Genomic DNA, 27,371 nt, shown 5'->3' on the forward strand with positions numbered 1-27,371 from the left:
TAGAAAATTCTAAAGGGTTCACAAACTTTCAAGCACCACTGTAGTTATCGTCCTTCCTGTTGTGTATTTGCACTTTTTTTTGTCGTCTTGTGTACTGTTATGTGTCCCACCACAGTCCTGGAGAAATGATACTTCATTCTAAAGTTAAATAGAGGAATGACAATTAAAAACACACTTAACTTGAAACACACATGGATTTGCATGAAGTGACTCTGATCATGTGATCATTCACTTGAAATGAAGACAGAATGAAGTTTATTGAGGAATAAATCACAGATTTGTGTCTCAATTGAGATCAGGTGTATAGATCTGGGCGTGGCCATTTACAGGGGGAGGGGTTATGTTCAAATACCTGTCTCTTGACCTTTTGAGCTGAAATCTGGTGGATGATTTCTATAATTATTGACTAAATCTAAATTCACACACACCCAAGCCCCCAGAGCTGTTATTTCTGATGAAGGATAAATCAGCACTGACAGCTCAAACTCCAGCATTTAGTGTAAAAAAAAAAATCAGCTCCTGTTCAGATGAAGTCTTTCTTTCCAAACTGTAATAAAGTGAGCGAACAGCGCCCCCTACAGGACACTCAGTCAGAGCTGATGCACTAATTAGTCTTCTACAGTCCGAATTTTGGGACAAAGCCGAAACCTGGGGGTTCATTAGTCATTAATGAGGCACTGATGGAGCTGGGGTTGCCAGGTCTGATATTTTCACTCGGATTCCGAGCAGCTGTCTGGTTGAGGTTCCAGTGAAGTGAAATGAAGAGGAAGGAGAGGATCAGGTCACTTCTCAGGAAACAGGGCTACAGCACTGTAGTGTTCCTGTCACAGGGGCGGGGCTACTGTCAGAGGGGCGGGGCCACCGTCACACACCTGTGGTACCTTTCTTTGACTGGGAGCAGTGCAGGTAGAGGACTGTTAAAGATAAACACTGTCAGTGTACAGAGCTTTAATTTATTTTAACGATAGAGATTAAAGGTACAGTCTGTTTGTCTTTTCATTCTACTTTATTTAATACTTTTAAAATCAATTTCTCTTCTTTCACCTGTTCATTAAATTTCCTTCCTTCTGTTCTCTCACTTCTTTTTTCCCAATTGTTTCCTTAATTCATTCCTTTTGCCTTCATCCTTTCTTTCTATCAATTGCTTCCTTACATTTTACTTCATTTTATTTATTTTCCTTAATTTTTTCCTGTTTTTATTCATTCTTTCCACCCACTTGCTTAATTTCCTACTTTTCTGTCTTCACTCCTCTTTTCCTTCCAGCTGCTCACTTGGTTTCTTACTTTCCTTCTTTCTATTCTCACTCTTTCCTTTTTCTTTCCCTTCCAATTGTTTCTTTTTGTTCTCTTTTCTTTTCACCCATTTACTTACTTTTTTTGTCTTCATTCCTCCTATTTTGATCAATCCCTTTCCTTCCTCTTTCCTGTAACTACAAACTGACTGGCTTGTTAGAATACCTGGCAACCCTGATTGAAATCCTGTCAGTTTCAGCTTTGCCTTTCGTCTGAAAACTGCAACACACACTCTCTCTCTCTCTCTCTCACACACACACACACACACACACACACTCTGTCTCTCTCTCTCTCACACACACACACACTCACTCTGTCTCTCTCTCTCACACACAAACACACCCACAGTCTCACTCACACACTCTCTCTCTCTCTCTCCCATTCTGACACACACTCTCTCATTCTGACACACACTCTCACACACACTCTCTCACTCATTCTCTCACTCACACCCACAGTCTCTCTCACACACTCAGTCTCTCACTCACTCACACACACACTCACTGTCACACTCTCTCACACCAGGTTGTGACATGCACGAAGATGATTAAGTGCACTAACACACACCGCCACCCCTCTCTCTGTCCCAGGCTGATCTCTCTCTCTCTCTCTCTCAGCCCTGCTGCACTCCGCCCTGCACACTGCTGGAGAGGAAGTCATACTGCCACGCGCATATAAGAAGGAAGGGCTGTGAAAGTGTGTGTGGGTGTTCGTGTGTGTGAGAGTTGAGTAGAGGAGTGAAGATGGCTGAGAGTAAAATGAGCTCCAACATCAGTGGAAATCTGGGAGCTGGAGCTGGGTTCCTGGCCAAGAAGTTCCAGAAATCCATGAACAGAGCACAAGAGAAGGTAAAGGTCCACAGCTGGGCTTCTAAACTTCATGATCTCTCTCTCTCTCTCTCTCTCTCACGTCCGAGAAAAGTGTGTAGATTTCAGGGTGGTGTCTTCATGTGTATCTGCGAACTTGTGGTCACGTTCCAAGTTCCTACTTAGGCTTGTGATGATGATAAATGTATTTTTCACTTTCATATCAAAGCTTTAGTGCCCTGATGGTTTAATACGGGACCTGTGACTGACCCTGGATCTGTGTAAAGGATTTCTAATGGATCTGTAGCAGTGTATTGGGGTCTGATGGTGTTTCACCAGTGATTGAGCTTCCAGGAGTAAATGGGTCTTTGATGGTGGGTTAATGGGGACTCAAAGGACCTGTTGGGTGTATTGGTTGCTGATGGTAGCTAAATATTGATCTAATGCACCTGTAGGGGTGTATTAGTGCTCTAAATGGCTTACTGGTGATTTAATGGACATGCAGGAGTGTACTGGTCTCTCATGGTGGTGTACTTTCACATTACATGGCATTTAGCAGACACTCTTCTCTAGAGCAACACACAAGTGTACTGGTCTCTGATGGAACTGGAATGGACCTGCAGGGGTGTACTGGTCTCTGATGGTGGTGTACTGGTCTCTGATGGAACTGGAATGGACCTGCAGGGGTGTACTGGTCTCTGATGGTGGTGTACTGGTCTCTGATGGAACTGGAATGGACCTGCAGGGGTGTACTGGTCTCTGATGGAACTGGAATGGACCTGCAGGGGTGTACTGGTCTCTCATGCTGGTGTACTTTACATTACATAGCATTTGGCAGACACTCTTCTCCAGAGCAACACACAAGTGTACTGGTCTCTGATGGAACTGGAATGGACCTGCAGGGGTGTGCTGGCCTCTGATGGAACTGGAATGGACCTGCAGGGGTGTGCTGGTCTCTGATGGTGGTGTACTGGCCTCTGATGGACCTGGAATGGACCTGCAGGGGTGTGCTGGTCTCTGATGGTGGTGTACTGGCCTCTGATGGGACTGTAATGGACCTGCAGGGGTGTACTGGTCTCTGATGGAACTGGAATGGACCTGCAGGGGTGTACTGGTCTCTCATGCTGGTGTACTTTACATTACATGGCATTTGGCAGACACTCTTCTCCAGAGCAACACACAAGTGTACTGGTCTCTGATGGAACTGGAATGGACCTGCAGGGGTGTGCTGGTCTCTGATGGTGGTGTACTGGCCTCTGATGGACCTGGAATGGACCTGCAGGGGTGTGCTGGTCTCTGATGGTGGTGTACTGGTCTCTGATGGGACTGGAATGGACCTGCAGGGGTGTGCTGGTCTCTGATGGGACTGGAATGGACCTGCAGGGGTGTGCTGGTCTCTGATGGGACTGGAATGGATGTATGATTTGTGCCTGTGTTTATGCTACAAAACAAATGGGGACTGAAGCGTCAGTGTTCACGGCTGTCTGGTCCGAGTCACTCAGTTACTGACACGCTGACTAGTTTCATTCTGAGTGCGGTGATTAATCAGTCAGTGAAACCTTCAGGTTTAGAGAGAAGTTTTTAATGTTTTCATCAGCAGGAAGGAAACATTGAAACACTGAAGTGTGAACTGGTTGGAAATTCAGAACTGGTGTTGGATTTTGTTGGGGAACAGAAATGTAGTTTCAGTGGAGGTGGTTTAGGACGTAGCTTTACTGTGTGCTTTTAAAAAAATGAAATGTTTACACAGTCATGAGTGTATTAGCAAGGTGTGTAGTTTAGCTACGTGAGTAATTGTGTGTGTGTGTGTGTGTTTGCTTGCTGCTTCCTGCCGTCACCAACTTCCTCTCTCAGTTCACTTCAGTCTGTGAAGTTCACTTACTTCGTTGGCGTGAATGAGCTGTACAATATGAAGCACATAGTTAAAAAAAAACAAAAAAACACCAAAAAATCCCAACCCAAATACAACAAAAATATCGTGAGGAAAAATGATGGAAAAAACCCCAGCCAGTCCTTCAAACTCTCTCAATTGGTGCATGGAAGTGTACTAATAAAGATTAGAACATGGACAAGATGGCGTTGACTTCACAACCCCAAAAAAAGCTAAAATAGGGGAGGAAAAAGTACACCACCCAAACCACAGTGAAAGCCACATTTCACTGTGAGATCGCCATGTTTCCCATTCTGATGTTTGAACGTTGTGAACATTTGATCGAAGCTCTTGATTTGTATCTGCGTGATTTGATGCATGAAGCGATCTGCTGATTAGAGAACTGCAGCCAACAGAACAGCAGGTGGATGTATGTACGGGTGTTCCTAATAAAGCGGCCGGTGAGTGTATGTGAGTAATGCTATATAGTTTGCTAATGAATTAATCGGATGTAAAACTTCCTGTAAATAACAGGATGCATCACATTTAGACTCTGACTCACGACCTCACTGGAGTTGATGCTCGTCTAAGGCCCGGTTAGTGAGGGCTCCAGGGAACGTTGGCAAAAAATTAGCGAAACTCCATCGGGACGTTCCTTTAGAAATTAGATGGAGTTGGGATGTAAAGGTGTTCAAATTCACTTATACTCAAGCAAAACATAAATACAAGTAGGACAGTTACTGAAGTATTTTCCACCTATGGGTATGATGTATATGGTGGAGTACAAAAGTTTGTGCCCCCTAGAAAAAGGGCAACACTGGTCCAAAAAAAAAAAATCAATATGATATCCTTCATAACCGTTCACCAGCCTCTTGGACACCTTGTCATAGAGAAACAACGATTTAATATAGTGGTGGTTTGTGATGCTAAATATAATTAGCATTATATTTTGGATTGTTGTGTAGCAGGACTTGCTCAGATGTGTATAATTTGTAAAATACTGTATATGATTTTATTTTTTTTAATTTTCAGCTGGAAGCCATGGGGATGCAAAGTGGTCTTTTTTTCCCTCTCTCTCGCTCTCTCAACAGCAGTAACTTCATAGCATTGTGTTTTCGTGGCCTTGTGTCTCCTGTCCCTGTGTGACCTTGATGTTTGTGTTTCAGGTCCTTCAGAAACTCGGGAAAGCCATGGAGACGAAAGACGAGCAGTTCGAGCAGTGTGCAGTAAATATGAACAAACAGCAGGTGAGGTGTGTGTGTGTGTGTGTGTGTGTGTGAGAGAGAGAGAGAGAGAGAGAATGCTATGAGGTCCAAGATGCACACAAAGAATGAGAGGTAACACAAATCCAGTCTATCGTCTGATTTACTGAGTAACAACGCCGTGCCAAAACACGTCATGCCGTCTTAAGAAAATCAGTGTAAACTCCTCCTTGGTCCTGAAGATATTGGAGCTTTTCCTCTGACTGTTACGAAGCACTGGCAGTGGAGACTCCTTCAGTAAACATCTCCTCACAGAGAACTTCCTCACCGTATCGGTGATATTTGATGCACCGGCTGTACAACTGAATGAGCTGTTGCTATAGAAACAGCACTACAATTAGTGCATGAATATAAACCTGTGATTTGCTGCTGCACAACTGTAGAAAATTTTAATCAACACCTTCTGACCAATCAGAATCCAGAATTCAACAACACTATGGTGCTGGAAGTGGAATAAATTATATAAACTATTACACACCCGGGTCGCTGGATGATGCGCGATGTAGAAGATCAGAGCCGTTAAACTTTTCTACAGTCAGGGATCACGTTTCATAGTGTTTTGTTTTTTATTTTTTAAATATATATTAACAAACACAAACCCTTTTTAGCACATTTATTTTTAGAATATTCCAGAAATTCCATTAACGTGTTGGAATTGTATGAGAAGCACTAATATTTTCTTGGTAATAGAGATTGTAGCTCAAAGACAGTGTTTACAGAATAATGTGCTGTTTTACTTAAACTGAGAATGAAATCCTCTTATTAAGGGTTTTTTTTTTTTTTTGCACTTTAGGCCTTAATGATCAAAATTAAAATAGAAAAATGCTTGAAACGTCTTAGTAGAAATTTCATGGTATTGCAAATGTTCATTACACTATATTTAAAAAAAAAAAAGGTTTATTTTCATTATAAATATGGACAATAATATCTGGGATATTTCTTCAAGGTATAACTTTCCATATCTAATTACCCTTTATTTATTTCTTTAAATTTAGATGCTCACAAATGCAACAAAACGCAGCTCCAAATTTGTATTTCACAGATGAAAACATTTGGCTGAGAATAAAGATTAAACTCTAATGGTGTGGATGTTTAATGACCTACGCTGATGATCTTGAGGATACACCTCGTATTTAACTGATCATGTAAATCATCATTCACTAATCACAATCATCTGACGTGATAATCGCTGATCGTGCCATCATTACGTCCCGGTGTATCAGGTGATTGTTGGTTTATGAGGTGGATTTAGGTCTTGGAGCTTTGTGTGAAGTCGTGAATTCCTGTTTCATCCCGTAAATGTCATGTTTCTATTCGCAGTGTCGAACATGTTGTATGACAGGAAACTCCACCCAGAGCACAGCGCCATCTCTGCATCGCTCTCACTTTCTCTTGAACTGTAATTGTTTTTGCATTGCAAGGAATAATATCCAATCATACACTTTAAATATGAAGCTCTACACTTCACCAACCACTTTAATAGAAACTTGTTGATCCCTGTTCTTGGCTGCAGGAGTGGAACCCAGTGTGGTGTTCTGCTGTTGCATGCTGAGATGCTTTTCTGCTCACCACGGTTGTAAAGAGTGATTGAGTTACTATATCCTTCCAATCTGTCCATTTCCCTCTGACCCTCTCTTATCAACAAGGCGTTTGTTTCCACCCACAGAAGTCACTCGATTGTTGTGGTTTTTTTTTTTTTCTGCACCATTCTGTGTAAACTCTAGAGACTGTCGTGTGTGAAAACCCCAGGAGATCAGCAGTTTCTGAAATACTCGAACCAGCACCACCATCTGGCTCAAACCACAGTGAAAGGTGGTCATGCTTCACTGTGAGATCACAATTTTTCCCATTCTGATGTTTGAACATTAACTGAAGCTCTTGATTTGAGGCATCAGATTACACTGCAAAGAAATGGCCTTTCAAAAATAAGAAATAAAAGATTAAAACAAAGCATATTTGCTTGAATCAGGTGAAAAATCTGCCAATGGAACTAGTCAAATTTGACTTGGTAAGATTTCTTAAAGTAAGATGAAAAATCTAACCTGTTTTTAGATGAAATAATTCCAAAATAAGATTGGGGAACCTATTATGCGAGATCTGATTAACTCAAAATAGTTCTTATAACAAGATCGTACTTCTTACATTTAGCCATTCAAGTCATTTTTATTTATTTCATTTTAAGGGTATTTCACTTAAATTCATGACAAAGTCTTAGCAGTAAAAACTGAATTTAAGATAAATATACTAATTAGTATTGTTAAATTCTACAACTAAGCATTGCTAGCTTAAAAGATTCTCCTTTTGTGACCTGTAATTAGTAAAATACTCTAGATATGAGACCAGAGACTATCTTGAATCAAGTTGACGACACGTGTAGCATTGCAACAAGTTTATTTTTTTTCCCATTTCAACATTCAAACATTAAAACATCTCTTAAGATTCCACTTCCCCAGGACCTCAGGCACCAAAATAATAATAATAAAAAAAAAAGTCTACGCATTTTGACTTGGTGCTTACACAACGCCAAAGCAACAGTGCATTTTGGGGGCACTGACTATTCATGTGTACGAGGGGTTTACAAGATCGGGCACAAAAAAAAAAAACCACACTGAACTTAACTCCCAGCATTCCAAAAAGCCCTCACTAAAACACCTCCACTCACTCATAGGCTTTTTGAAGGCACTTGTCTGGTCTCGAGTCTGTAGAGCATCTAGAAGGAGCTCACTCTGAATGACTGAGAAAACAGTCGCAGTAAACTGAGGATCTGTAAGGTGGAGTTGAATTGTAATGAAAGATTCAAAGATTTCAGTAAAGTTCATTTATTCCCAAAACAAGCATACTTTTTTTTTTTTCTTGAAACAAGATGAACCGCATTTGACAAATGTCCAAAATGTACTTACTTGTTTAAAAAAAAAAAAACTTGTTTTATTTTCAAAGGTGCTCCAAATAAGACTTTTTCAAGACGTTTTGTCTATACAAGATTTTCAAGATGGACTGTCTAAAAACTAGCCTTTCTAGCTAAATGAGGTTTTGCTTGTTGGGCAATTATGTCTTATAATAAGGGTGGCGAGATGTTTTGACTTGAAAATAGACAAACTTCCTAAGATTTTTATTTTTTGCAGTGTAGCGTTCTGTGTAAAACAGAACAGCACGTGCATGTCTGGGTGTTCCTGATAAAGTGGCCGGTGAGTGTATTGATGACACATACAGCTGAAGGATATGATGAGAGATCGCGACGTCAGCAGTTTTGTATTGGAAACTCGTACGCTACCTGGAGGTTAACCACAGTGGGAGAATGGGGAGGGGTGATGTGTGAGAACTGGTTGCACAAAGCAAAATAACATCAAAACATGCCATTACAGGCTGAACAGCCACGCCCTGTCCCCTTGCACTTACAGTTCTCTTTGTTGAAGCCTTTATTGGGTTTGTTTCTTCATCATGGCTTTAATTTGATAAGGAGGTTCTGGCCCTCTCCCCTGGCCCGGTGTTCCTCAGATCAGGGCGAGGAGGTTCCTTCAGGTGGTGAACTTTACCCACTGCGTTAGTCTCGTGTCTCACTTAGTGTTTGTTTCTATGAAAGTCTTAACTTTGTCCCAATTGTGGTGGAAAAATCTGACCCTCCTTGTGAAGAAAGCTTTTACTGTGATATGTACAGTCTTTATATGTCTCAGCTTGACAAGAAGTTGGGGTTGGAGCATCAGGTTGGTCATGGTTTAATGTCCCTTGGAGCAGGGAGAATGAAGGGTTCTGCTCAAGGCTCTGACTGGTAGCTTGGTGGTGTAGGGCAGGGGTGTCCAAACTGATCCATAAAGGGCCGTGTGGCTGCAGGTTTTCATTCCAGCCATGCAGCAGTACACCTGACTTGGCTCATTCAATCAACTGAACTGTCTTCACACAGTCAAATACTTGCAGCCACACCCACCCTTGATTAAAGGGTGGGTGTGTCAGTTGATTGAATAAGCCAAATCAGGGTGCTGCTGCATGGCTGGAATGAAAACCTGCAGCCACACGGCCCTTTATGGATCAGGTTTGACACCCCTGGTGTAGGGGCTTAAATTCATGACAGCCTGAGTAGAAGTGAGTAGGCCAGGGCCTGAACCAGTGAGCAAGCCAGAACTTGTGCTCACAAAACCGGTTCCTAGAGCTGCAGAAGTTGAGTAAGATGTTTTCTGATTTGATTTGGTCTTGGGTGGTGTTCTTGGGGAAATGTTTCCTTGGTCTCAAGTGAGAGCTTGCAAACAATGGTTGTGCTATCTTAGAAACTTTGAAATAAGTAACTCCTGATTCTGAAAAATGGCCTGATTATTGGTGCAGTGCATGAATGAAGCCAGTTAGTTGAAGTAAAGGTTTGACCTTGAAAAGGATTCTTTGGTCTCAGTCTAGTTTTCATTTGGCCTCAACCTCATTTAAAACTTGGGTCTTTATCTCCTGGATAGTCCTGGTCTCGGCAAGCTTGACTGTTCCCTCATTTTATTTTATACACTACCACCACCATTTCAATTGGGCGGAAATGGCAATAGCGGAGCCCCTCATGCATACTTTGACCATACAATATACATCTGTACGAAAGATGTCCGTGTCCCACCACAGGGAACCTGACTGTAACTGCAAGGCAACGCATCTCAAACATCTAACCACCAGGCAACATTATCAGCTGGCATGATTTAACAGTACACTACAGGTTCTTCTGTATAAACATGTCTGATTACTTTCACTATCAGAATCAGCATGCAGTCTGTGCAAGTGTGTGCGAGAGTCATGATGCAATGAAACGGCTGTGTCTGTTAAGAATTACAGATTTATTTATTTAAAATGACTGAGCTGTGCTGGACAGAAGAGTAAAACGTTCTGGGACGGGAAGTGACTTTCAGTGAAGTTCTGCATTTAATATTCTCCAGAAATTCGATGGAGATTCTTTTGAAAACCTTTTCTTGTCCAAGTCTCTTCAAAACAGTGGGGTTTATTCTTGTTGTGTAGAAGATGAACTATATCTGTTCTACAGATGGAAGGATTTGAAATTGTAATGTTTACTTGGCTACCTGTTTCGGTTTTGTAAACCAGCTCGCTCATTACGTGGTACTTTTTGTTCCTTAATTTCCAAAAGGGTCAATCAACCACTTTTATTAATGTGCCACAAGTAGCCTATTAATTGGGGATGGAGATATATAAAATAAAAAATCCAAAATGTATACTTCTATAACTTAAACATTCGCCAGCCAGAAAGCTGAGCTCTAGGTTTGTCTTCTGAACATCTGTAATTGGATTAACGTACACTGCTCAGCCACAGTTTATTAAAAGGTGACGAGCCACATGTGTCACTTTTGCAAGACGTGTGTTTTACTGTGCTGTTCTGGGCTGAACACCATGAGAACTTTTTTTTTTAAACTCGTAAGATACCGGGGGAGATGATTTTAAGAGGGTGCCACCACCAGAAGTGTTTTTCGGTCATGTGTGGGTGTTTTTAATATTTTATGTAATTGTGTTTTAACTATTTTATCAAGTATTTGTATTCAGCTAAAATTGTTTTTGCTATGATGTAGCCTCAGGTGCTGACATGCATTTAAAAAAAAAAATCTCTTGCTCACTCTGAACATCTGTATAATGATTATTTTTTTAAAGAGATATATTTTTTGGGCTTTTTTCACCTTTATTGGATAGGACAGTGTAGAGACAGGAAATGAGCTGGAGAGAGAGAGAGACTGGGAGGGATCGGGAAATGACCTCGGGTCGGAATCGAACCCGGGTCCCCGGATTTATGGTATGGCGTACTCACACCTACGTTGCTTGGTCCGGACCAAACAAACCAAATTTCCCTTGGTCTGGACCTTTTGGGTTGGTCTGAATACAAACCACCGAACTCTGATCCGGACCAAACAAGCGGACCGAGACCGAGCTGCAAGGTCGGACTCGGTCCGGACCAAAGGAACCCTGGTGCGGATCTTTTGGAGGTGTGAAAGCAGACCGGACCTAATCTGACAGTTTTGCTTTTTTGTACCTCGGGAGCTTCCGTCGTTTGTCGAGCATTATGAGAAACAAAGTGTTGACACTCCACCGCAAAGTGCAAACACTGTTTCGGTTGTCAAGGGAACCTTACAACAGTCGTTCAGTCGTTCAGACCAGTGGTAGGCTAGACTACAGAGTACAAAAAATGAGTAGGGGGCAAACGTGGGCCGAGGAAGAAACGCGTACCCTTGTGGATATATGGGCAGATGTCCACATATCTGAGCTTTTGGAGAGAACACACAACAATGCCGACGTGTTTGCTGTATTCAGTGAGAAAATGAAGGAGAAGGGGTTCACGCGCTCCCCAGAACAATGTCAGCTAAAAGTGAAGAAACTCCGTCAGACCTACATTAAAATCAGGGACATTCTTTCAAAAAGTGGCGGTACTAGCAACGCAAAAAAGAAATTCATCTATTGCGTGAAGAGCCAGAACTGTCACATGATGTGCGCTCATCAGCGCTATCCTCCGTAGCTGCCTTGCCCTTTGTCGTCGTCGTTGATAAATTACTTGTACAACAGCATAGTAATCGCACAATTGTGAAAACAGTAAAAACTGGAAAAAACATATAGCTTTGACATTAAAAAGAATAACAGCACGGAAAGCCTCCATGACTACTTTTGAACTTAACGCTTTGTGCGTGTGTCGTCTCTGACCAATAGCTGAATGACCTCAGGGCGCGTGGCTTTGTTGACAGATTTTGGTCCGCTTACTAAAATGTACAGTGTGAAAGGGCAATTCCATGTAAATGTCAACCTCACCATGCAAAAATAAACCAACATGTAATACATCAAAACCACTCCCAGAGATCTCACCTAGGCCTGTATTTTACAGATGTGAATAAGTTGAACCAATTTGTAACCAACCTAATATGTCACTGTCAGTCTTTCTTTCTTATAATGTAAAACCCAAGCTAAAATCAACTTTGATCATGTACAATTCTATATTATTGCCACAAGCCACAGAAATGTATGCTAAAATCCACAAAACAGCAAAACAATAGCCATCCTAAATATTATTTAAGAACTTTGATAGTTTTAGCTGATATTTAGAGAGTTTTTCAAAGGGTTATGGTGGTTAAATTGCTGATTTTCTAAACATATGCCATGTCTATTTCAGACGCGTCACATCCATAACGGAATTTCGTCACATCCATAACGCTGACTTTTCCTTCCGAAACTCTGCATGAAATACAAAATATTTTAAACAAAGATTTTTTAATATTCACCTTGGACCCCTCTATCAAACGGATATCTCCATTTCGACATTAGGTTTACAATTTCACAGAGTTTGATAAAAATGTACAGTCACCCAAGAAAAGTGATACTTTTTCTGTCACATCCATAACGCATCTTTTATTGGCATTTTCTGGCATGCCCTAGATGTACTATGGGAATTGTTTTTGTTCTATCACTTCTCCAGTATGGTACAGCCTTAAAATATGCAACACCTGTTTAAATACTGGGAGACAATAAAACATGCACTGGGTCATTTGTTGCCATTTTAAGTTCAAGTGTCACGTCCATAACGCTGGAATTGCTCGAAAGCGAACCGCACCAAAATGAAAAAATAAAAGAAACATTTGGTTCGGACCAAAGCAAGTGAACTATCCTGGTCTGAATACACCCTTAGTCGACTGAGCCACGACGCCCCCATCTGTATGATTTTAATATTAAGTCATGAACTTTTTTTTACTCGCAAAATACTGGGATGTCTTTCAAAAGGTGCCACCACCAAAAGGGGTGGGTGTGTTGTGTTTTTTTTTTTTTTTTAAATTTATTTTAAAATTTTTTAAAAGCAGCTCATTCATTCACTTTTTTTTTTTTAGCCAATTACAAATACTTAATAATAAACAGTTACACACACTACCGTTCAAAAGTTTGGGGTCACTTTGAAATGTCCTTATTTTTGAAAGAAAAGCACTGTTCTTTTCAATGAAGATCATGTTAAACTAATCAGAAATCCACTCTATACATTGCTAATGTGGTAAATGACTATTCTAGCTGCAAATGTCGTCTGGTTTTTGGTGCAATATCTCCATAGGTGTATAGTGTGTGCACATGACGTCACGAGGCCACATGATATTTGTTTATCCGCCATTTTGGATGGCAAAGTCGTGCATAGAACTTAGACGAGCCCGTTTTAATTATCAAGTGTGTGGGAGTAGATCTTTCGAGGTTGGTTGGTTGGTTATATCTTGTTCAGCATTTGGTAGGGCCAAAAGGAGGGCCTGTCATTTTATAGATTCCCCACAGACGAGGAGAGACGCGCAAAATGGGTGTCCGCTGTGTGAAGAGAAAACTGGAACCCCAGTTCTACCAGCCGAATTTGTAGTTAACACTTCATATCCGATAGGTGTAATCTTCTAATTCAATACTCCTAGTACATCCGTTAAGTTGATTTTCGGATTGAATGATAGCTGCATACTTAGAAACTAGACAGTCTCTAACGTTTAAAATGGCTAGGCCGAGCCCTACTACCCTGGCATAGTCTATGACAATGTTTTATCTTTTTGGCTCATATATGCCTTTGAAAGGCCAATCCATAGTAGGGATGGCGAAAACTAAAAAAAAAAAATCTTGACCGGCCACCGAGCCTCATTAGCCGGTTAAAGTCGGTTAACCTATAAGTTTTTAAACAGGGATGCAAAACAGCAGATGCGCCTTTTTCACGGCTGAATCGCGCAGATCCGTTTTTTTTTGGGGGGGGCGTTGGAGTGTCTGAATAATTTCATCAAAGTAAATTCTGTATTAAAATTACTAAATGAGCAAATGCTGTTACAGTCCATGAAACATAGGAAGTATTAGTATGAGAAGGCAGTTGGTTAGAAAGCTGCACACATTTGTGCAGCTTCCATGCAGGCGTGCGTGGCTGTTTTTCAGACAAAAACATACATATTTACAACCCTGTCATTATCTGGAACAGAGTTTAGATTTCAAACATTCTTAAGATAAAACGTCCTGCATAGTCTCTTTATGATAAACGTCTTAATGCCACTTACCCGTGAGGTTATCAAGTAGACATTCTTCTTCGGGACCTTCCAGAGGTATAGTTGAGATCCATCCCGCAACAAAATATTTATAAGCTTCCAGGCTCTTGTAAGCTTTGAGGGCTTTGCCAGTGTAACACGATTCACGATTAATGAGAAAATTGTAAATGTCGTGGTAGGCCAGATCGGGCAAATCGCCGGCACCGCAGCTCCGAATTTCCCTGAACAAGGATTGCAGCAAGTTGTACGGATCTGCAATTCCCAACCTGGAACACTTTTCCACGTAACGCTGCCTCACGTCACCTTCAAGATGCTGAACAAACTTGGACAAGTTATCGCGCGATGTAGATGGGGTATTTTCCGAATTTTCTTGGGGATTACTGCCTGGATCCATTACGCTCGCGCAAGGTGAACTATCCTGAAGCCGTCCAATGTGGTGGAGTGGGCGGAGTACACACGTGCGGGTCACGTGACTGCACATCCTCTATAGAGGCCCATTTCCAGCAACTCTCACTCCAGTGTTCTAATGGTACAATGTGTTTGCTCATTGCCTCAGAAGGCTAATGGATGATTAGAAAACCCTTGTACAATCATGTTAGCACAGCTGAAAACAGTTGAGCTCTTTAGAGAAGCTATAAAACTGACCTTCCTTTGAGCAGATTGAGTTTCTGGAGCATCACATTTGTGGGGTCGATTAAATGCTCAAAATGGCCAGAAAAATGTCTCGACTATTTTCTATTCATTTTACAACTTATGGTGGGAAATAAAAGTGTGACTTTTCATGGAAAACACAAAATTGTCTGGGTGACCCCAAACTTTTGAACGCTAGTGTATGTTTTAAAAAAAGTTTTCGCCATGGTATCGCCTCAAGGCAAAAACTCTGAACATCTGTATGATAGATCTTCACTGAATGACTCATCAGAGACAACGTCCCTGCACATCTGGGTGTGTGCGCGCAGCTGTAGGCCAACTGTAGATACATTTTGACGTTCTCTAAAGTAATGTTCTCTCTCCTTCTAATCAAATGCGATTGTTTAACAGTGCTCATACTTGCCCTTCTCAGCACTGGGAATGTTCCCCTTCTGACTGGTGTTCTGGTGTAAGGGCCGTGTTCTGGTGTAAGGGCCGTGAGAATGCGACATTGTCACCACCTGCAGGGTTTTTTTTTTTGGAAAAATGACGTTGCACTGGAAAGTCCAGTAATTTGTGCAATATCTTAATGAAAGGGAACTGAAAGGTGTGGCCTGAGTGGAAAACGAGTGGGCTAGCCAAAAACGTCTGACTCAACATTTTTACACACAGGGCCTGCCATTTCCATAACTACTGGCACCCCCTGTAGAGACTTAAAAAAAAAAATCTGTCTCCCTCCACATTTTGAAGTCACTTCATCTCACACTGGGGGGAGAACGAGGAGAATCCAACCTTGAATTGAAAAATTTATTCAGAGGAAAACAAATCCCTCATCAAGAAATAATTTTCAACAAAAACTACATGTGCCACTGTTATTGGCACCTCTACATTTAATACTTTTGTACAACCCAAAACAGCACTGAGTCTCTCCATTGGAGATCCAGAGCAGGGCATTGAGCCCATTCCTCTTTACACAATCTCTCCAGATGATCCGGGGTCCTCGACCCTCTCTTGTGCGCGCTCTCTCCTCTTCAGCTCAGCCTACAGGTTTTCACTGGAGTTCACCTCAGGGGACCGAGATGTTCAGGGCAGAAGCTCAATTCTGTGATTCTCAATGAACCATTTCTGTGTTGATTTGGACTTTGGATCATTGTCCTGCTGGAAGATCCAATGATGACCCGGTTTGAGTTTCCTGTCAGAGGAGCCAAATTCTGATTTTAAAATCTCCTGGTGTTTCATGGAGTCCATGATGCCATGGACCCTAACAAGGTTTCGGGGCCTTTGGAGGAAAAACAGCCCCAAAACATCACAGAACCTCCACCATATTTTACAGTTGGGATCAGGTTCTTTTCATTATAGTCATCCTTCTTTTTACTCCAAACCCACCGCGAGTGTTCCCTGGGGGGGGGGGGAGCTCCATTTTTGTTCCATCAGACCAGAGAACACGGTTGTAGTGTTTTTCACAAACTTCAGGTGTTTTATGTTTGTGGTTACCTGACAAAGGATTCCCCCCCCCCCCCCCCCCCCCAAAAAAAAAAAAAACTTTCCATATAATCTGTTGGCATGGAGGTGGAGTCTGATGGGGGTTTTGGAGACTTCAAAATACCAAGATTTTTCTTTCTTGTAATTCACAAATGGCTCTGTGGGGGGTGTTTATTTTATTTTTATAAATAAAATGGCCCCTTTACCCTCACTGTATGTGGGGGCAAAATAAACTCTGCTCCTCTTCCAGGTGAGTTTGCAACCGTTCCAGCTGGTGTCCACATTTTATTTTATTTATTTTTTAAATATACAGTGGTGCTTGAAAGTTTGTGAACCCTTTAGAATGAAACCTTCAGGTTTCTGGGCTCCACAATCTCCTGGGACCTGAAGTGGGAGACCAACACGGTCACCATCAAAAAGGCTCAGCAGAGGTTGTACTTTGTGCGCCAGCTCAGGAAGCTCAACCTGCCTAAGGAGCTGCTGACACAATTCTACTCTGCCATCATTCAGTCTGTTCTCTGCTCTTCCATCACTGTTTGGTTTGGATCAGTCACCAAGCAGGACAAGAACAGACTGCAACGGACAATAAGGTCTGCAGGGAAAATTATTGGTGTCAGCCTGCCCTCCATCCAAGACCTGTACCTGTCTAGAGTCATGAAACGGGCAGGTAACATCTCTGCAGACCCATCACACCCTGGTCACAAATTGTTTAAACTTGTCCCCTCTGGGAGACGCTACAGATCACTGTACACAAAAACAACCGGACACAAGAACAGTTTTTTTTTCCCTCAGGCTGTCTCTGTGATGAACAGCTAAAACCGGACTCAAATATCAGTAACATCAACTGTAAAATATCTGCACACTCATACTGTCATTCTGTGCACACTGTATATTTATATTTACCAAGTCATCCTTGCACTATGCACCATTTTGCACCAAAAGATTCTACATGTACATAGCTTTGTTTTTTGTCTACACTTTTTTTTTTTTTTTTTTTAATATATCTGTTTGTACTAAGAGAGCTAAGTGAAACCGGAGTCAAGTTCATGTGTTCACATACCTGGCAATAAAAGTGATTCTGAATTTTCTATATTTCTGCATAAATATGACCTAAAACATCAGATTTTCACAAGTCCTAAAAGTAGATAAAGAGAACCCAGTTAAACAAATGAGACAAAAATATTATACTTGGTCATTTATTTATTGAGGAAAATGATCCAATATTACATATCTGTGAGTGGCAAAAGTATGTGACCCTCTAGGATTAGCAGTTAATTTGAAGGTGAAATTAGAGTCGGGTGTTTTCAATCAATGGGATGACAATCAGGTGTGAGTGGGCACCCTGTTTTATTTAAAGAACAGGGATCTATCAAAGTCTGATCTTCACAACACGTGTTTGTGGAAGTGCATCATGGCACGAACAAAGGAGATTTCTGAGGACCTCAGAAAAAGCGTTGTTGAAGCTCATGAGGCTGGAAAAGGTTACAAAACCATCTCTAAAGAGTTTGGACTCCACCAATCCACAGTCAGACAGACTGTGTACAAATGGAGGAAATTCAAGACCATTGTTACCCTCCCCAGGAGTGGTCGACCAACAAAGATCACTCCAAGAGCAAGGTGTGTAATAGTCAGTGAGGTCACAAAGGACCCCAGGGTAACTTCTAAGCAACTGAAGGCCTCTCTCACACTGGCTAATGTTAAATGTTCATGAGTCCACCATCAGGAGAACACTGAACAACAATGGTGTGCATGGCAGGGTTGCAAGGAGAAAGCCACTGCTCTCCAAAAAGAACATTGCTGCTCATCTGCAGTTTGCCAAAGATAACGTGAACAAGCCAGGCTATTGGAAAAATGTTTTGTGGACGGATGAGACCAAAATAGAACTTTTTGGTTTAAATGAGAAGCGCAGGGGTGATGGCGTTCCGGCGCCGCGCCGGATTTCCGGCGTACCGTGGCTGGGGAAAAAAAAAATCTAGTTCGCCCATTGTCCTGTGTCATTCTGAGATGTGCAGATAGACAGTAAAGGGAATTCGCATGATATGGAACTAGTGGGAAAAAAGTGCCGTCACGGCACGAATTAGACCCTCCGAGGGTCTAATTCGTGCCGTGACGGCACTTTTTTCCCACTAGTTCCATATCATGCAAATTCCCTTTACTGTCTATCTGCACATCTCAGAATGACACAGGACAATGGGCGAACTAGATTTTTTTTTTCCCCAGCCACGGTACGCCGGAAATCCGGCGCGGCGCCGGAACGCCATCACCCCTGGAAGCGTTATGTTTGGAGAAAGGAAAACACTGCATTCCAGCATAAGACCCTTATCCCATCTGTGAAACATGGTGGTGGTGGTAGTATCATGGTTTGGGCCTGTTTTGCTGCATCTGGGCCAGGATGGCTTGCCATCATTGATGGAGCAATGAATTCTGAATTATACCAGCAAATTCTAAAGGAAAATGTCAGGACATCTGTTCATGAACTGAATCTCAAGAGAAGGTGGGTCATGCAGCAAGACAACGACCCTAAGCACACAAGTCATTCTACCAAGGAATGATTAAAGAAGAATAAAGTTAATGTTTTGGAATGGCCAAGTCAAAGTCCTGACCTTAATCCAATGGAAATGTTGTGGAAGGACCTGAAGCGAGCAGTTCATGTGAGGAAACCCACCAACATCCCAGAGTTGAAGCTGTTCTGTACGGAGGAACGGGCTAAAATTCCTCCAAGCCGGTGTGCAGGACTGATCAACAGTTACCGCAAACGTTTAGTTGCAGTTATTGCTGCACAAGGGGGTCACACCAGATACTGAAAGCAAAGGGTCACATACTTTTGCCACTCACAGATATATAATATTGGATCATTTTCCTCAATAAATAAATGACCAAGTATAATATTTTTGTCTCATTTGTTTAACTGGGTTCTCTTTATCTACTTTTAGGACTTGTGTGAAAATCTGATGATTTTATGTCATATTTATACAGAAATATAGAAAACTCTAAAGGGTTCACAAACTTTGTGTGTGTAATTATTATTATTATTTTTAAATCCCCATTCCCTGACTTATGAAGACCAACGCATTTCTCCCTCATGTGGTGTGTGTGTCTTATCTTTACTGTGGTGGTGGTGATGGAATTTGTTCTGTGTCGCCTCATATTTGTTCCCCAGTTAATCTGGAAGTCCTCGATTATAGCTTGAAAGTGGATTTATGGTCATTTTAGTAATTGCCCTTGTACAATCAGGCTACCTAATATTAGCTAGCTTGCTAGCAGATGTTATACTTCCAGTATAATAGTTAGCCTGATGTTGGCTAGCTTGTATGAAGTATTTTGTAATACTGTCATTAGCATGATAAAGAACCTTAATGTTAGCTTCTGGCATCAAACAATGCAAACTAGCAAACTTCTCTACTGTATGCAATTGCACAAACATCATGTATAATAGCTATAATGTTTGCTAACTTGCAAGGTTTTGGATTATTTGACCAGCTGCTGGCATAAACTCACTGACAAAACACTTATGATCGTGTAGAAAAGCCGCTGTTTCTCTGGTTCCACTCATGCAGTGCCATAAAAGGGAAGCAGGGGAACTAAATTCAGCTCTGGTACCTGGTTACAGTGGAAAAGCACCCCCCCCCCTTTTTTTTTTAAATGATATCACCTGCATTTTCTGCAGAATTTTATTCTTCATTTCTTAACGTTTCTATAAATATCCAGCTTTAATAGTACATATGAAGTGAATAAGTTGATGTTGAATTTTTCTCTTTCCTGCAGACGGATGGGTCCAGGTTGTACAAGGATGTGAAGGCATACTACCACGCAGTCAAAGGTACGGCACTTTTACTGAGAAACATTACCTTTATAGCTGCTCATAAATCAGTGTTGTATTTTATATAAATGAATAGTTTCAAGGGAAACTCCAGTGTTTTTGGTGCCAAGCTCGCCACTGTGTACGAACTTCTAATAAAAGAACTACAGAAACTACAAACTCTCTCAGAATGGAGACCTGAAGCCTGATTTATGATTATAGATGAGTGGCGTTGTTCAGACTCACCTGCACATCTTCTGTACGTCTGTATGATTTTAATAGCGGTACTTTGCTAGACGACACGCGTCAGAGTCAGAGCGTCGCTGTCCGTCTGGTTTCTAGATCTGTAACTGTAAAACATTTTGGCGATTGATAAAACTTGGATGAGCGCTCTGTCTCTCTTTAAAACTTTCTGCTGTTGTCGTGATTTGCTGTCATGAACCATGTCTCAAATCAAAACCTGTAAGGTTCCGGTTCCTCTACAGCTCACGATGCTTTGCAATGAAAATGAGGCGTTTTGGTGGCGAGGCTTCCCAGAGCTTTGGGAAGTGTTCCCAAACCCATCTGCAAGGCTTCGTTTGCTGACAAATCTCAGTTGGTAGCAATGCAACCATTCTTCAGCACAAAGTACTCGAAAACCCATCGCGAGCGGTCGTGGGACCGTAGGCTGGAACATAAAGCAGAGCTTTCGGTACATTTGAAGGTAACACGAGGTTTTTAAAACTCCAAACGCTAACTGTAACCGGAAAACCAGTTGTGTAACCGGAAAACAGCTGAGGTTGTGCACAAGCGACGTTCCAAACAACTATGGGATATGTGCGGCAGCCATCTTGCATACGTGTGCAAGTACAAGTGCGAATGTTGTGCTGTTAATTGTTTAAACTGTGAGACAAACACCTTCCTACCTTTTTTTTTAATATGCACTTCATCCAAAAAAGTCATCCCCCCCCCCTTTCTTAAACATTTATTAGTATGTTAGTTTGCGCAACAATTTGGCCACTGTTAATTACACAGTATAATATTAGCTAGGTAGCTAGCTATTAAACATGGCTATTTGTATCAGTTACGCAGGAATGCAACTGAGCTCACTAGCATGCGTGTCTACTCTGTGTAATTACATAGAACCTGTAATAGCTAAAGTAAAACAAGTATAATCCATGCCTTAAGTACTAATGTTCTGTTAAATGTTTTAATCACAGGATTGGAAAACCCCGCCCCACTTTTGCGTAAGATTTCCGCATTTTAACATCTGATCACTTCGCTATTCTGCGATCTGTTGGAATGACTGACTGTCATGGAGATGTTTTAAACTCTGATATGAACTGACCCCTGTTGGCCCCGCCCACTTCTCCACATTTTGCATTAGTAGTCTCTCGTCTCAACGTGGTTTTCCTGGTGAAAGTTGCGCTGATGCAGTGTCCTCGCTTTCTGTCGCAGTAAATGGAGAATGTGTTCATTAACATGAAACCTGAAGTTCTAGTTGGCTAATGCTAGCTAACTTATATCGCTAACATCATTAATCTTAAGAATTTTCAAAGTAAAACCTCAATAGAAAACACAGGCTGAATATTTTTGACTGACCTACAACAAAGTGTCAACTTGAACACTTTACAAACCGTATGAGTAAAACCGTCGTTACAACGCGATTAAAAATGCTGAAAGACAACGTGCGTGTAAAATTTACCACTGTTTACATCTGAAATGGATCAGACGACTGACTCATACGAACACAAGCTTCATGTACACTCTCACTCCTCCGGTTTCTACTTTAGAGAAGTGAGTTGTGAAAGGACGAGATCGCTGTCGTGTGCTGCTCACAAATCGTTTTGTGTTTTAAGATGTTCCTTCCTTTTTAATAGAAAGTGTAAAGCTGGCTGATGCTGCTCCGAGTGCTCATGAACATGATTTAAAAACGAGCGTGAATTAGTTACACCTCGATTCGAGAGAAAGAAGGGAGACTCTGGAAATGTGGCTCGGTGCTCAGTGCTCGCTGAACTGAATTACTCGCATGCTCCTGACCTTCTCTTTCTCTCTCTTTTTACTACACTTTTGATAATTTAAATATGACGTGTCCAGCTCGTGGTCATTAGTGCTACAACTTCCACTCCAGTCACGTCACCCTGGTATTGGTTTTCAGTATCGGATGAAGCGGGAATGATGAAGGTCCCATCACTAGTCGTGTTTGCGCATTAACCTGCTTAATGTGCAATTTAAAATTGTGAACTGAAAACGAATAAAGGAAACGCGTGCATTTTTAAAAGGTTTTATTTGATGAAGCAATACTTCACGAAATTGAAATAGAACACCCCCCCCCCCCCCCCCCCTTCGCATTTGAGTCCCATGACCTGAGCAAATGGAGACGGTACCTTTCTGAAAGAGGAGCTCTCTGTCAGAGACTAACTTGGCTTTAATCGTCGCTCAGTGGAGAAACGGAACGGTCACAACTGTTTTGTGTGTGTGGCTTTTTTTTTTCCTATTTATTAATTTTTTTTTTAAATTAAATCGCTTCAGTGTTTGTGCAACAGAATCCTGGATACTGTCACTGTCGAGGCATGTCTGATTTTAATCACTGGATAAACCTCACTTTTGATTTCTTGATGTGTTTTGAGTTTTAAACCGGTTTACCTTCAACTTTTTGTTTCCTGATTAATTTTCCATTTAATGACCCTAAGAAATTAGTAAGCGGTGAATTCTGTCTGTGTGTTTTTTTCTGTTTTGTTCTCAGTGAGTGGAGGTGGAAGCGAGAGTGAGTTAATAATAGTTTGTGGAATGGTGTTACCCATAAATGTCAGCGTTTTTCTGATCTCTAAGAGGAGGTGTGTAAAGTACAGCAGTGTTCGTGTCTGTGGTGAGGTTTTTGATTTGACAGGAAGTGTGTGTGTGTAGTTTTTATGCAGAAGAGATGCTCTGCTGCAAACTGAAGATAAAATTCAGCTAAAGAGTCACCAGATATTCCAGAATTCCCCATTGAACATTAACACCTTTTAAATAAGTCAGGACCTTTTTTATTTATTTTTACCAAATGTGGTCATCTAAAACTTGTTGCATTAATTATAAATAAATACTCAGAAATGTCGTCTGAATTTTATAGATGGTTGGGTTAAAGGCAAGACAGTTTATCAAGAGATTAAGGCCCACTTTACACGGGGACGGTCTGAAACAAAAACGCAAAAGTCCGTTTTCGTTCTCACTTTTCCGCGTCTACACGACCGTTTTCAAGGAGGAAATCTGCGTCTATACGGTGACGCATAAATGTGTGGAATTCAATTGGATGTGCATGCCAGGCGGCTAGGTGGTGCTGTGAAAGACCTCCGCTATGTCTGCACGCATGCGCAACGTCTTCCGTCTTGTCTGATCTGCACATCTGCGCCGCGAAAACTTTGACTACTCTGGCTATGGTAAGTAAGAAAGTAAGTAAAAAAGTAAGAGCATGCTATACCCGCCTCTGTTCATTAACGGTATATGTGCAGATTCGGTATAGATGTTCGAAGGACTCCTGGACGTTTATTAAAGCTGCCAGAGCAGCTTGAAGGTCCGTTGGATCGATGTGATCAGACATGCTCTTACTTTTTTACTTTCTTACTTCCCGGGCTGGCATGTACAGTATGATGCGTATGACGTAAACGCGTACCCGACGTGAGCAGATCCGAGCAGAGTTTTGCGTATTGGGTAGTTTAGACGGATATGCAACGGGGGCTGTTTTTAACTTATCCACTCTGGAAGGCGTTTTCAATTTTTTCCGTTTTTCAGCCTCGGAAACGCCGTCCCCGTGTAGACGAAAGGCACTTCCGATAAAATATTTAGTCGTTTTTACCCGACAGTGTCCTCGTGTAAACGGGCCCTTAAAAGACTTTTTTTTTTTTTTTTTTTCCCCCAAGCATTTCATAATCAAATGGTAAAAATAAAGTAAATAATTACAGAATAAATATGAATAGAATAGAATGCCTTTATTGTCACTATACCCATGTACAATGAGATTAAAGCATCTCAATAACAGCGCAAACAGCGTGTAGAGAGTGTGTGTAAGGGGGGTAAGGTGCACAGTCCTGAGGTGTATGTGTTGTGTTCCACATTATGGAGTGAGGTATTGCTCATTGCACATTATCAAGTATTGCACGAGAGTCACATTATAAAATAAAATATTACACATTATGAAGTATTGCAAGGTAAGGTAGGTGCACAGACTTGAGGTGTACAGTATGTGTAAGGTGCACAGTCCTGAGGTGTATGTGTTGCATTTCACATTATGGAGTGAGGTATTGCACATTATAAAAGTATTGCACAGAGAGTCACCTTATAAAGTACTGCACGTTATAAATTATTGCACAAAGTCACATAGTAAAAATAAATGGACTATAAAGTCAGAGCATATCCAAGTTCAGGGCGGTTATGGCTTTTGGAAAGAAGCTGTTTTTGAAACGATTTGTCTTTGTCCTGATGCACCTGTAGCGCCTCCCTGAGGGCAACAGGTCAAACAGATCAAAGCCAGGGTGGGAGCTGTCCTTGATAATGTTCTTAGCTCTGCTAAGGCAGCAGGAGGTGTAAATGTCCATCAGGGAGGGGAGAGGGCAGCCAATGATCTTCTGTGCTGCCTTAACTACCCTCTGGAGCCTCTCCCTGTCTACAGCAGTGCAGCTGCCGTACCATACTGTAATACAGTACGTCAGCAGGCTCTCGATGGATGAGCGGTAGAAGGTCAGCAGCAGGTTGGAGTTTAGGTTGTACTTCCTGAGGACTCTCAGGAAGTGTAGCCGCTGCTGAGCCTTCTTAATGACTGCTGTAATGTTTACTGACCAGGAGATGTCGGCGGAGATGAGGACGCCGAGAAACCGGAAGGTGTGGACCCTCTCCACATACTCGTTGTTGATGTAGAGGGGGGCTAGGTCAGTGCTGTGCTTCCTGAAGTCAACAATGAGCTCTTTGGTTTTCTTGGTGTTCAGAGTGAGGTTATTCTCTGAACATCAGGCTGCCAACTTCAGGACCTCCTCTCTGTAGGCTGCCTCGTCTCCCTTTGAGATGAGTCCGACCACTGTGGTGTCGTCAGCAAACTTAACGATAAGGTTGTTGTTGTGGGTCAAACTACAGTCGTGGGTGTAGATGCAGTACAGGAGGAGGCTCAGCACACAGTCCTGTGGAGAGCCGGTGCTCAATGTGCGGGTGGAGGAGAAGTGGGGGCCAAGTCTCACAGTCTGGGGCCAGTTTGTAAGAGAGTCCTTTAACCAGGCACATGTGAGAGGGGGGAGGCAGAGAGTGTCCAGTTTTCTGATAAGGATGTCCGGGATCATTGTGTTGAAAGCAGAACTGTAATCCACAGAGTATGTGGACGTAGCTCTGCTGCTGCTCCAGGTGGTTCAGTACACAGTGTAGAGTTACGGTGATGGCGTCCTCTGTGGATCTGTTCGCACGATATGTGAAGTGGTAGGGGTTGAAGTCTGGGGGGAGGTGGTCCTTGATGTGCTGAAGAACTAGTCTCTCGAAGCACTTCATGATTACCGGGGTGAGGGCCACAGGACGGTAATCATTCAGGCTGGTGACGGGAGACTTCTTCAGCACCGGGATTATTGTAGCTGATTTTAGGCAGGGCAGGATGACTGCCTGAGCCAGGGAGAGGTTAAAGATCCTGGTGAAGGTAGGGGCGAGCTGGTGGGCACATGCTCTGAGCACCTTACCAGGTACTCCATCTGGGCCGGCAGCTTTCTTGGGGTTCACTGCCAGGAGCACCCGTCTGACATGGTGCTCCTGTACAGTGAAAGGAGTGGTGTGGGAACTGTGTGGTGGTGGGGGCAGGGCTGGAGCAGATGAGTGCTGCTGAGATGTTTCAAAGCGAGCAAAGAAGCAATTTGGCTCCTCTGCCAGCGGTGCACTCCAGTCTCCTGTTGACGCATCAGTCTCTGAAGTTCGTGATGTCTTGTATACCCCGCCACACCTCCCGTGTGTTGTTGCTGGACAGGTGGGACTCTCTATACGCAGCCTATGGTCCGCCTTGGCTTTTTTAATTTCTCTTTTTAGATCAGCTCGAGCGGCTCTGTACAGAGCTCTGTCACCTGACGTGAAGGCAGCGTCGCGAGCCCTGAGGAGTGAGCGGACCTGGCTGGTCATCCAGGGTTTCTGGTTTGGGAAAACCCGGATGTTTTTATCCACAGTCACATTTCCGATACAGAACTTGATATAGTCCAGCACCGTTCCTGAGAATGTCTCCAGCTCCTGGTGTTCAAATAAGTCCCCGTCTGTCCGTTTAAAGCAGTCCTGTAGTTTGGAGAGTGCGTTCTCAGGCCGGGTTGTGATAGTCCTTGTGGTGGGTGTGGCTCTGCGTCTGAGGGGGGTGTAGACTGGGGAGAGCAGGAGGGAAAGATGGTCTGACTGGCCGAGGTGGGGGAGGGGTATGGCTCTGTACGCGTGCTTGATAGAATAAACCTGATCCAGCGTGTTCTCCCCTCTAGTGGAACACTTAACATGTTCGTAAAAATATGTAGTTAATGTATAGGCCTCAAATATTTTAAAGAGAATTTTCCAAAAAAAATTTTTTTTTAATTAAAATCCTCCACAAAGATTAGTTTTTACTTTTATTGTGGCTTTTTTGTTCTGTTTAAAGAATTAAAAAAAGATTCAGTGTTAAATCTGATCATTTTTGCAAATATTTTAATACAAATCTGAACCTGTTGTGCACTTGATGATTTTATACTAAAATTTTTTTCCTGTGAACAGAAAAGTGACAGTGATGTTAAATACAGTAATATTTCCGCAGGTTAAGAATTTATTCTGAAATAATACTTAACAATCCCGTAAGCGCTTTATATTGGTGTTATACAGAACTATTAGCACCCTTCATGGAAATGAACACACATTTTACAGAAAATATACTAAGTAACTTTAAAAACGCACAATGGAATTCAAAACACGATATCACTTTAGATCCATGCATGTATTTGAAATTTATGATGTTGTATGTAATGCACACATCTTGAAACATCGATAAAGGACATTTATTGTTAAACTCAAGAATTAATTCACAATAAAAAAAATTCAAAGTGACAGTTGGTCCATGTTCATGAAATTACAGGTTCAGTATCGTGTATGACCTCCGTTTGCTTGCAACAAAGCGTTCACTCTTCGTGGCATAGACCTTATCAGACCATTGATCTGCCTCTGTGGGATCGCCTGCCATGCTTCCTGGAGTGCTGTTTTATCAATGTGCGTTTTTAAAGTTACTTGGTGTATATAAAATGGAGGGTTTTTTTT

At 42.0% G+C, this 27,371-nt stretch overlaps 1 protein-coding gene across 2 annotated transcripts in view; it reads left to right on the forward strand.

Annotated features, from left to right (window-relative positions):
- The first annotated feature begins 887 nt into the window (after positions 1 to 887).
- bin2b (bridging integrator 2b) overlaps positions 888 to 27,371 on the forward strand; it is a 41,179-nt gene continuing 14,695 nt past the window's right edge. Inside the window, exons 1-4 of one of the 2 annotated variants that reach the window (XM_060920188.1) lie at positions 888 to 977; positions 1,911 to 2,141; positions 5,136 to 5,216; positions 20,099 to 20,153. In XM_060920188.1, coding sequence (XP_060776171.1) covers positions 2,037 to 2,141; positions 5,136 to 5,216; positions 20,099 to 20,153 — 241 coding nt within the window. In that variant the 5' untranslated portion in view covers positions 888 to 977; positions 1,911 to 2,036. Of the gene's footprint in view, positions 978 to 1,885; positions 2,142 to 5,135; positions 5,217 to 20,098; positions 20,154 to 27,371 lie in introns of those variants that run through there. The other variant, XM_060920189.1, reaches the window with a different exon arrangement.

Source organism: Neoarius graeffei, chromosome 4 (assembly GCF_027579695.1).
Source record: "Neoarius graeffei isolate fNeoGra1 chromosome 4, fNeoGra1.pri, whole genome shotgun sequence".
NCBI classification, from domain to species: Eukaryota; Metazoa; Chordata; class Actinopteri; order Siluriformes; family Ariidae; genus Neoarius; species Neoarius graeffei.